Source organism: Saimiri boliviensis, chromosome 16, assembly GCF_048565385.1.
Source record: "Saimiri boliviensis isolate mSaiBol1 chromosome 16, mSaiBol1.pri, whole genome shotgun sequence".
In the NCBI taxonomy this organism is placed as follows: Eukaryota; Metazoa; Chordata; class Mammalia; order Primates; family Cebidae; genus Saimiri; species Saimiri boliviensis.
The window spans coordinates 14,729,074-14,740,878 of record NC_133464.1 but is presented as its reverse complement, the minus strand read 5'-3'; the positions used below and the strand labels follow the sequence as shown (position 1 = coordinate 14,740,878).

Sequence of the window (11,805 nt, the reverse complement as noted above, 5' to 3'; positions counted from 1 at the left end):
TTACTTACCTGAAAGTCATCATAAGGGAAGAGCAGCATCTCCCGTAAACAGTCATTCAGGATCTGAGTCTTCTTCTGGACAATGACATTTTCATAGTCGAGTGGCTCAATTAGCTTTGGCTTTGCCTGGAAGGGGAAAAGATAAACAAGACATTCTCATAAACAAATGCCATTTCTTAAGATAAAGAACTTAATAAATTCTACTCTTTGTATTGTATTTTCTACAATAGAGTATGCTAGCTTTGCTATCAGAAAGAAATAGAAATAAGAGTTGTTTCCAAAGGGACAAAAAATGCTGGATGGTGTCCTGCTACACAGAGTGAAGCTTGTTCACTTATTTAAGCACAAAGGGAAAGTCTGTATTCTAGTGGAGCTTCCAGTCATTTCTTGGGTCATCCCTCACTAAATATGTCCCCTTCCAAGCCTTAAGTCTGCCAGAGCTGCCCTGATTAGGGGTCCAGCCATGGCATGGCAGTCAAGGCCAGATGCCCAGAATGGCCCCAGCCATGATACCATCCCTTCTTGGCTCAGGGCCTAAATGTATCCACCATTATTTCAGATAAAGCTCCAAGAAACCCTTCTCTGAGTCTCAAAATCTCCTTGCCTGTCCCCGGATATTTATACTTAATATGCAATACCTAAAGGTAGAAAGATAATGAGCTAAACCCAAACCAAGGCAAGCAGAGGGGTTGGAGCCGGGTGTGGTGGGGGGAGACAGGTACTACTTAAACCAGGGCTCATGGGTGAATCCTAGGGGATGGAGATGTCCATCCGTAGCATGCACTGAGCAGGAGAAAGAGGTAACGAGCAAGCAGGGAAAAAGAGAATATGCCCTTTCTAGCTATTTCCAAAGTTAGACCTCTTGGTTACAATCTCTTTATCTAGCATCAGTCACTGTCACCTTGTTTATGGCTCATTTTCCACATGTGAGGCATTGACTGGGCTAGGCTAGGCATAAAGATACGTATTCAACTAACTATACTACAGTATGCTAAATGCCAATGTAGGCATATAGAAGATGTTATCAGAAGTAACTAAGTCCAGGCCAGGCACGGTGGCTCACGCCCATAATCTCAGCACTTTGGGAGGCCAAGGTGGGCAGATCACCCAAGGGTAGGAGTTAAAGAGACCAGCCTGGACAACATGGTGAAACCCTGTCACTACAAAAAGTACAAAAATTGGCCAGGCATGGTAGTGCACGTTTGTAATCCCCACCACTAGGGAGATTGAGGCACGAGAATTGCTTGAACCTGGGAGGTAGGAGTTGCAGTAAGCCAAGATCACGCCACTGTACTCCAGCCAGGTTGACAGAGCGAGACTTTGTCTCAAAAAAAAAAAAAAAGAAAAGAAATAATTAAGTCTATTACATCAATAGTTACTATAAGATTATTTTTGAAACTATTAATCATCATCTGATATAATCTCAAATGTTTCATATATTAAAATGACAATTTATATATAAGAAGTATATTAAAGCTATCTTGCATGTGGCATCTAAATTGGCAATTGTGCCTGAGGCTTGTTATTTGTTTCCAAAACCTGTCTGCTTCCCAGTACAGGTGGACCACATTTCCCAGCCTCCTCGTGGCTTGGTGCGGACTTGTGACTGTCTTCTAACCAACTGCATTCAAGTGGAAAAGATGTGGCCGCTGCCTTATCTGGCCCACAAAAGCCTTTCACACGCCCCCCCCACCCCCTTTCCTCTGCAAACACACACACAGGATCCAACACTGGACTGTGCGGCCCGAGGAAAGGATGGAGTCTCAGATGGAAAGAGCCTGGGTCCTGAATCCCCTTGCCGAAGACGGTCTGCTTAAAACAGGCACTGAAATGCCCAGGAGCAAGAACTCAAACACCTACTACCGAGATTCTGAGATTCTGGAGTTGTCTGAAGTAGCAGTCCACTTGCTTTACTTATTTGACATACACATGCTCATATTTAACTCCAATTACTTGATTAAATAAGACTCTGCAAAGATGTTTTGACATGCTAAGGAAAAAATGCAATGCCCAAACAAGTACGCAATTATTATAATTAAGTAAAATATATGCTACGTGGACAGACTAAAGACATGCAAAATCAAAAGATTAAAACTGTATCGTGAAATGTTGGTAACAGTAAACTGTTTTTACATTCAAAAAAGGCAAAAAAAAAAACTTTATACAAAGTATTTTCTAAATAAGAATTCCCACAGAAAATAGTTTTCAAAATATTTTAATTAAAAAAAGATTCACTCCTTTGTTTGTCACACTGCATAGAGTAACCAGTCAATAAATGCTTGTTGGCCAAATGAATGGATGTCGTGATTAATAATATTTTCCTTAGGAACCATAACCATGTTCCTAATAAAACCCAAATATGCACATAGCTTTCTAAAATTCCATTACAAAGAGGTCAGATGGACCAATATTGCAGACTGGGGTAGACACCATGTTCTCCCTGGCTTATTTGGTGGCTGCCCCATAACCACAGGCCAGGGGACTCTTTCATGACAGCCCAAGGCTGGGCAGAGCTGAAACCTCAGCCGGGTGCAGCCCCCTTCACACAGGGCCCTCGGCCCTACTCCTTCCAGGTAAGGCCCAGGATTCTTCAGACTGTCAGAAGGCGGAGGTACATTATGAGCCCTGGACAGGGAGGGGCGTGGAGGGACACTGCTGAGAATGGGCTGTTCCTAAGTGCCAGTGCTATTGGGTTTGGGTTTTTTTTTTTTTTATTTTTTGGCTTTGTTCCTACAGGAGGGCAGCCAGAAGGCTTTCTGGGAGAGACCCAAGGGCACGCCCTCCAGGAAGCTGCACTGGCACCCCTGCGGGCAGCTGTCTAAGGAGCCGTGCTGCCACCCCTTCGGCAGCTTCCCCCAGTGGGTTGCTCCCTGCCCACCAGCTCCAGCCCACAGCACCTCAGCAACCTTGGCCACCAGCCACCATCCCTGGGCCACAGTCACACTCTCCAGCTAGGCTGGAATCTCTGCCTTGGGTTGGGGTTAAGAGGCTCTTCCTAGTTTGTTCCTTCCTTGGGGATCTGTCTCTGTTCCGGCATTTACTATTCTTGTATTCTTAGAGCAGGAGTCTGCAAAGGACTTTGCCAGTCTTACAGTTTCTGTCACAACTGGTAAACTCTGCCACTGCGGCACAAAAGCAGCCACAGACAATAAGTAAACACAGGGCCATGGCAGTGTTACAATAAAACTTTTGTTTGTAAAAACAGGCAGCAGCCAGATTTGGCCCGAGGGCACAGCCTGCTTTAGAGTTATCTTTATCCCCCAGTAGAGTTAATCCCCTTTTGCCAATTTACCAATTTAGTAAATTTATTTATTTATTTATTTATTTATTTATTTATTTATTTTGAGACAGAATCTCACTCTGTCACCAGTCTGAAGCGCAGTGGTATGATCTCGGCCACTGCAACCTCCGACTCCCTGGTTCAAGCAATTCTCCTGCCTCAGCCTCCTGAGTAGTTGGGATTACAGGCATGTGCCACTGCGTCTGGATAATTTTTGTAATTTTAGTAGAGACAAGGTTTCACCATATTGGCCGGAATGGTCTCAATCTCCTGACGTCACGATCCACCCGCCTTGGCCTCCCAAAGTGCTGGGATTACTGGCCACCAGTTTAGCAATTCTTTAATTTTCCATGTTCAATTACTGATGGGTTTCCTGTCTCTGGACATACATGATACAGACAACATGTTTACAACTCAACGTATTTAACAATTTTTTTTCACACCTATTTAACTAAACTTGGGTTACTTAAAAGATTGGGTAATAAAAATATTCATGGGTCAGTTTAATGTATTTAGGGCACCAAATAATACTTTAGTTAATTAGATGAACTTTCGTTTTCTCCCAAAGGTGTATCTCGGAGGTATCTAATGAAAGGATGCAATGTTGTGGCTACCAACTTGCTTTTGTGTGACAAAGTATAACTTTCAAGGTGTTTTCACTGATCACAATTACCACTCAACAACTGAGGCTGGAAACTGAGCATCCCAAGTTGAGCTAATTATTTCAAGTGTCCCACCATGTACCCAGCAGGACTGGACTGAGACAGGATGCAGTCTTCTGTCAAACAGAACTCTTTCTTCTCCCATACTGGGCTGCCCTTTGAACAATGTGTGCTCAGCAATACTCAACCATAGTAAATGTGTGAAGGAGAGTTTAAAAGCCAACATTTCTGTTAAAGACTGGTCATGCATAGTAACCAGGAAAGCCCATGGGACTGACTGAACAATACGATACATCTGATGGAAGATTAACATGTATCAAGAACTGTGAAAAATTTCAACTTGTACAAACCCTAACTCAGGTCACTTAATGAAAGAACTCCTAGTGGCCTCACAGGACAGAGGTCACAGAGCGGCTGCTGGAAGCACTTCCGAGGCACATGACTGACTCCAGGGAAAAGGAGTCAAGTGGGAGTGGCTCACGTGCTGCCTAAGGGAAGGACAAGGCACAAAGCTCTTGCTTCAAATACAAATCTGGGGCACAATGCCTCCCTTCTACAGGTGTCCTTTGATGGGGGAAAGAAAGAAACAATCAGAGGAGAAAGGCTGGAGAATGGAGACTGGTGAAGGAGAGAGGGAAAGGGGAGCAGAAGGAAGTGCAGAGGAGGAAGAGAAAAGAAAGGCAGAGATGGAGGCACCCTGGGGAGGAAACTGAAGACAGAAAAGGAAATGGCGGAGGAGAGGGGCTTGGGAGACTTGGAGGTAGGTGTGTGGGAAGGCACACCACTGTATCTACCAAATTGTGGGTTAAGAGGATAATTGTCTATTTTCAACTCTCCTTTAAACTATGATTCACTGGTAACAGCTGTTCACTGTTCTTCAGCTCTGCTAAACTTTTCCAGGTGCTAGTGGGGCATGGAGGCGGGGACAGCCCACTAGGGTAGGGAACTGATTAGCCTGCAACGTGACTGGTGGCAAGAACGTCACACGAACAGCAAGATGATGTAGACTAATTAGCAGACTGCCGGTCCCCGCTATTATTTGTAAGAATGAGGCTTGGCACAGATCTGGCACACAGCCTCTGTTTTAAAGCTATGGCAATATGCTCAAGTTCAAAAGTTCTTCCCCTGGTGACAGACTTCCAAGGGAAAAGTTCTACATTTTCTATCTTCAAAAGAAAACCAGAATTAGCCAAACCGACTGCAGCTGTTCATGGAGCTGCTCCAGGGCCATCAGCACCATCATGTTTTGAACCCCTGAGCATTCATCAGTTTCAATTGTGAATATTTCAGGATGCTATGTCTCCCTAAGCATGGAAGGGCTTGGCTGACTCCCAAGCCTATGACATTCAGAACATACACACTGGGTGACTGCTGCTTTTATAGTCTATAAACATCTAATTTGGTCTATATGCAAGTCCTTCAGCTTTCCCCATCATGTGGAGGCTAAAGTCCTTATCTATAAACATTCATTCCTCAGGCTTCCTGTGGAATCAGAAAGGGAGAAGGCGGTAGTACCTTCAGTTCACAAATAGCCCACAACCGTGGTTCTGAAAGTGGGCCCCCAGGAACTGGTGATTCAGCATCACCTGGGAACTTGTTACAAATGTAATTTCTGAGGCCCCAGTCCAGAGCCGAGTCAGGAGCTTCAAGAGCAGGGACCAACTACCTATGCTTGAACAAGCTCTCCAGGGGATCTGGAAAAAATCCTGATCAATCATGATGCCCCAGGAACTACATTAGAATTTTCAATTTCAGGGAGGAAGAAGAAACAAGGCTGGTACCGAGTCTCCTCAAGGTTACAGACCCCTTTGAAAGCCTGGATCCTCTCCTGCCGAAAACTGTTTACACTGTTTGCTTCCTATGATTGTATACACAGCTTTTAGGGGAAGGCTGTAATTCCCTGGCGTGGTCATGTGGAACCGAGTTGAAGAAGCTCTGGATTAGTGGAGGAGCCAGGCCTGTAAACATTTAGCTCAATGTAGTGAGAGGTACTGGCAGAAGTTAAATGCAGAGCTAAGGTCAAGTTCGTTGCCCTCCGTAGGCTGTAAAGTTGCCTCACTTTACTAAGGAAGGGATGCTTGGACAGTGCGAAGAAAAATAATTCTTCAGCTGGCTTCAGTTACTCCCTCTCCAGGGATAATGTGCCCCTCCCACCTCTACACCTGTCACAGTCCTACATCCCTTTGGGGCATGGTCACAAACAAAGCAAATGCCACAAACAAAGCAAATGTGGCAATGTGGCAAAAAAGTTAAAGCAGAGCTGCTCTAGCCCCAGGCAGGCATACAGCATTTCCCACATAACTAGGGTGCCACCTCCCTCCTCCCGACAAAGGTGGCCTTTGGTGCCTTGTTGCCATATCCTTACTTAGCAGCAGTCCTGGGATGCCTCTCATGGCAGTCCTTGGCTTGCTAGGACCTGTGAACACTCAGCACTATCAGTGCCTCGGGGCAGGGCTGAGTCTTGTTACCTTGGCCCCCCTCAGCATCCCCCTCAGGCCCCAGGGACATGTCCTGTGGGGCTAATAGAGCTTGCCAGTGGTTCCTCTACAGCTCCATTGTTGCTGGGCACCTTGGCTTAGGAAGATTTCCAGGAACACACCCACTGTGTCCACCCAATGTCATGACACAGAGGATGGGAGGCCATGCAGACATGTTCTAAGGTGTGTGGCCCCAAAACTACTTGGCGGTATGTAAGATTAGTCACTGCACAAACTGAGAACGCCCCCAAACTGCATTGCTCACATACAAAAGAAACCGAACAGAAGCTTTTCCAGTCCTAAAATTCCTGTGACATTATCTTCTGGTTGTGGAACTAGAAGAAACTTTTCTGAACTCTCAGTAATAAAATACAAATCTGAACTAACCATGCCAAGGGAAAGACTGCTCTGTTCTTGCAATAAAGAATGATACAAAATCTTGATCATAGGAAGAGGCAATAAAAGAATACGAAGCCCCAAAGCTGTAGGGAAGTGATATAGAGGTACATCAGGAGGTTCATTGAGAAAAATGTGTTGTTTCCCTGGATTTCTGGTGTTTACAGCTTGGGTTAGCGTTTTAAAATTTATTTCTTTTCAAATTCTAAATAAATGTTCACTTCCATGCCTTATTTTGTTTTTTGAATGTTGAATAATTTTTCTTAAAGCAGGTCCCTAAAATTCTGTAAGCTCTGTCCCTCACAAAACCTGAACCTGCCCTGATAGGGTCATGTGTCCACATGAATGCTGATGAGGATGGTAGAGGGGTTAGGAAAGCTGAGCTGTGCAGTCACGTGGGGCTGTCGCTGGACGCAACTGAGTCAATGCATGGAAAAGGCAGAGCCTGGCGGACTGTAAACACATATTATAATAAATGGAGCTACTCATATTAAATGTGTTGCTTGCATGACAGGTGTTTTAAAGAGAAAAAAAACCTTTCCTCGACCTCCAGAAAAAGAAACATACAAAATAAAACAGACAATGATGGCAGGGACATGCACAAAGAAAGACAAATGATGATTCAACATAGAGAAAACTGCATCATAGAGATGACATTGAAGTTCAGGGGCTGAGCCCAAAGGAAACAGACAGCTGCTTATACTGTAGACGGGACTGAGTATTGCCGCAGTGTGTGCCAGGGAGGACGGAGAAGAACCACAGCTGGAGTGGGCGGTAGAGAAAAGCACTCCTGACCCCTCCTATCAAGGCACTCTATGACAGCCGCAGGATCTTAGATTGTGAAGAAGAGAGAAGGCAGGCAGGACACCCCTCAGGACACTGCTCACACAGGGTTTGTGGCAAGATCAGAATGGCTGGGGAAAAAAGAGTTCCTCATCTCGAGTGACAACATGGGCACAGGTGAGTCACTGATACCAAGGCCCCGCCAGTCCCCATCTTCTGAGCATGGCAGCAGGCTGCATGGCGTGCCTCCAGCAATCACACTTCCCTATGGCTCTCATGGGGGACAGCAAGCAGGACCCCACAATGCCTCACCGTGAACCCCTCCTTCAAGCTCTCGGACCTCCCTCCCTCCCACAGAATTTGCTGCTTAGGGTCTGGTGGCCAAACATCATGCAAACTGAAATTCCAGATCAAAAAGAAATCAGAAGCAGGAAATGTTCTCAGCGCCAGGAAAATGAGATTCCTCTGGATCCAGCAGACCTGTACAACGTTCGCCCACAAACTGAGTTCAGCTCTGGCCAAACATGTAGAAAACCTCGAAAACCATGGAAGAGCTAAGCTCCAAAGAGCAAAGTAATTTCACTGCTCTTCCCTCAGATGTGATAGCTTCTTCACATGAGCTTTCCAGTCATTTCTTGCCCTTGTGTCTCTGGTGATTAAATGTTAACAAGAGCTGAAATCCTGAATGCCACTTCTTGAAATAGCAAACTAAATGGCAACTCTTGGAGCTATTTTAAGAAATGAGAAATTTGTCCTTTCTGCTTATAAAGAATTTAGGACTTCCTTGATTTATCTGCATGGCTGTAAAAGCTACTTGATAGATTGAGATAAAGCTGGTCCATTTTCAGAGTGCTTCTCAACGTTGCCAACAGAACACCAGCACTGTTGCTGGGGATGGGAATGGGGACATGGCAGCTTACAACAAAAAGGGCCTTCTGAAGCCACGTGCTCACAAGTGGGGGCCACACGAGCCTTCCTGCACTCCCACTGTACACACGACTCTCACTATGTAGCCCCACCAGGAACTTCTTGAAGTTGTCAAATTTGCAGGAAGGATCCTCATTTTCCTAAAAGTAGAGTGGGCACAGGAAAGCAACAGTCGCCTCCCTTTGTTGTGTACACATGTGATTAGCAGTACGTGTTCCCTCTCTCCACAGGTATTCACTGAGCTGGTTCACAAGCACTGTGCCAAAGACATCAAGCTAAAAAGAACACATCCCTGCCCCAGAGAGCTGGCAGTCAGAGGGAAGGTACATGTGTGAACAATCAGCAGAATCAATGACAGCAGCAGGGATCCAGGACTGGCATCTGGCCCACTAGAAGGAACTCAACCTCTGCCCAGCTAGATTATAAGTTCCACGAGGGCAATACAGTCCACTGTATTCACTGCTTTCTCCAGCACCTAGAACAGCACCCAGCATAGCAGAAGCACTCAATAACTTTGTGTTGGATGAGTGAGGGACCCCAATGATGTGGGGTGCTTCTTAAAGGAGGTTCCTGGGGCTGATCGGCAGATAACAAGCCAGCCACTATTCAGGGTGGATTGAGGATTCCCTGCAGAGAAAATGTAGACACCGGGGAGCATGTGCATGGATGGAAGTAGATTTTCTAGGGCCTGAAATGTGTACAGTTACAGTGAGGTCAAAAAATACAAACTAAGATATAAAATTGCCGGAATCCCTTCCAGTGTGCCTTGAAAGGGATCCTGAAACTTAAGCTTCATGAGCTTCATGCTAAATTTTCCCTGAGCATGGTGAGTTCTGGAATCAGTCAGGAGTTCAGAATAGCTGGATAAGGCTGCATAAAGGGGGCTTGGGGGTCTCAGCCCACAGGTGCTCTAGCACCACTGGAAATCCAAGGTGATGGGAAAATTATACTTAGGAGAAAGCCCTTCTGGAAAGAGACTCTATGCTGCTGCTGCCTGAGGTTAGAAGCGGGTCTCCCAGGTAGACGTGCTTGAAGAGCACTGGATGGTCAACCAAAGGGCCCTGCTTCCGCTGCAGGGTGGAGAACACTGGAGTCAGAGAGCAACACAGCTCACGAGGGCCCCCTGCTCCACCTTCACCCAAACAGACCTCAGTCTCCCCTCTAAAGTAAGCAAATATTGGAATAGTGTTCATTTGAGGGGGTACCAATGCTCAGATCAGCTCACCTGGGGTGCCCACATGTGCCAAAGCCACCCTGGACTACAGCCTGCAGGGAGAGATGAGGCCAGAGTGGGGGTAGGTAGGGCCACAGAAAGAAGGGGCCTCAGGAAGCCAGCAAACAGGAGGAGGAGCTGAGAGACACACAGGTAGGCCCACACCATCCTCCAGTGGAAGGAAGATGTCCTCCATCACCTTGTCACAGACATGCTCTTCTGTCCCTAACTCAGGACATTACAACTAGGAGATGATGGTAAGATAGAATCCCACTCTCGTTCACTAGTATATGTTCTTCTCCAGACTGCTCATGAGTGTCTGTAGGGACAATGATCTGGAAGCTGTTTGGAAGCATGCTTTTTAAAAGGTACTACAGGTTCAGTAACACAGCTTAAAAGTTTTTATTTAGCATCACAAGCTTGTGCAAATATCAGAAGCTGCGATGATCCAGTCTAGTGTTCTCATTTGACACACTGGGAAATCCAGGAGCCTGGGAGTTTAGGGACTGCCCGGGGGCCGCAGGAGGAACCTCGTGAGCCCTGGCCCAGGATCTTGACTCAGCCCCTACTAAAACAATGCCTACATTTTTATTTTGTACTTTCATTGACAATGTGCATGCACATGTAATCTAAATACTGGAGGAAAAAGGAAACCGTATCTAAACTTAGATTTAGAAATAAGCTCAAACTTGAGTGTTAAACCACAGCAGTTAATGCTTTGGAGAATATTTGTAAGAATACATGGGAAACACCAACCTTCCAGATATCTAAGTATATTTTTCATGCTCCAAAGTGTGTTATCCTAAGAACAGACTAACACCAACAATGAGACATTTGTGAATTCAGTGTTTTGTTATAAAACAGTAATACGACATTGAATTCCCTTTTTATACCGCAGTTATACAGATTTGATAACTGTCAAATCAATAGCACCTGGAAATGTGTAAGAGGAACATGATAATAAAACTGAAAATAATAATAAAGACAGGAATAATAATACCAACTAAAGAAAACCTACACAACTCCTCGCCAGCCATCAGCTGTGCTCGCTGGGGATGCTGCCGAGAATGTTAATGAGGAGAGGAAGACAAGACAGGAATTTAGGAGACTTCCTCCACTGCCTGGGGGGAGTCACTCGAGGAGGGAATGAGGTGGAACAGGAGCAGCTCCCTTGCAAGTGCAGTGCTTCACGTGTCTTCTCCCTACCCTGATACGGGCCATGGGCCAAAGCCAGGCAGGAAGGGTGAAAGGGGAACAGAGCAAAAACCAGGTAGGGCGCCTGGGGTGAGCCCAGCATGTGTCCCTCACACATATAGAGTAGTCTTGGCTTCTAATTCTGCCTATTTTTTTCACGTGTGAAAAGAAATAATAAAATCAAAAAAGAGAAAGATGTTCTATCACAGTTGTATAAATAATTCTATCTCAACTCTAGACTGTAGACTCTTCCAGGGAATTTTCTTTTTCCTTTTTTTTTTTTTAGCATTATGACCTAAAATTGCTAATTCTTCCTAGGTCAATAAAAGCTGTTTTGGGAACTCTGAAATGAAGAGGGGCAAGTAATTAAGATAAAAAGCTCTAAAAGCCAGATTAGTCAGATTTCAAAACAACTTACTTTAAGCTACTTATTTTAAGATACTGGGAGTAGGGAATGGAATATTCAAAACACATAGTACACAAAACGGTTTCTGCAGATTCCATCGCTAGGCAGGCAGTACAGAGACCAGGAAAGGGCAGGTGTTGAGAGTTAGAGTTTAAATCCTAGTCCCAAAAATGTTAACTACTGCCAGAGGTGGTGACAGGTATACAGGGGTTCATTACATCAGTCCAATGGTTATGTAAGTTCTCTCCTGGGCCAGCATCAGCATCACCTGGAACATGTTAGAAATACACATTCACCCGGACCCACCGAATCAGAAGCTCTGGGGGTGGGGCCCCACTGTCTGTGTGCTAACAAGCCCTTCAGATGATTCTTGTCCCATTCATGTTTGAGAACCACTCTACTAGTCCATCTACTTTTGTGTATGTTTGAGAATTTCACATTAAAAACTATTCTTAAAACAAATCCTGG

The 11,805-nt window shown here is 45.2% G+C and overlaps 1 protein-coding gene across 31 annotated transcripts in view; it reads right to left on the bottom strand.

Annotated features, from left to right (window-relative positions):
• The window catches only part of DOCK9 (dedicator of cytokinesis 9), a 294,205-nt gene that overhangs the window by 165,507 nt on the left and 116,893 nt on the right, over positions 1-11,805 (bottom strand). For all 31 annotated transcript variants that reach the window (XM_074387504.1, XM_074387512.1, XM_074387508.1 and 28 more), the window contains exon 2: positions 9-125. In XM_074387504.1, coding sequence (XP_074243605.1) covers positions 9-125 — 117 coding nt within the window. The remainder of the gene's footprint in view (positions 1-8; positions 126-11,805) is intronic.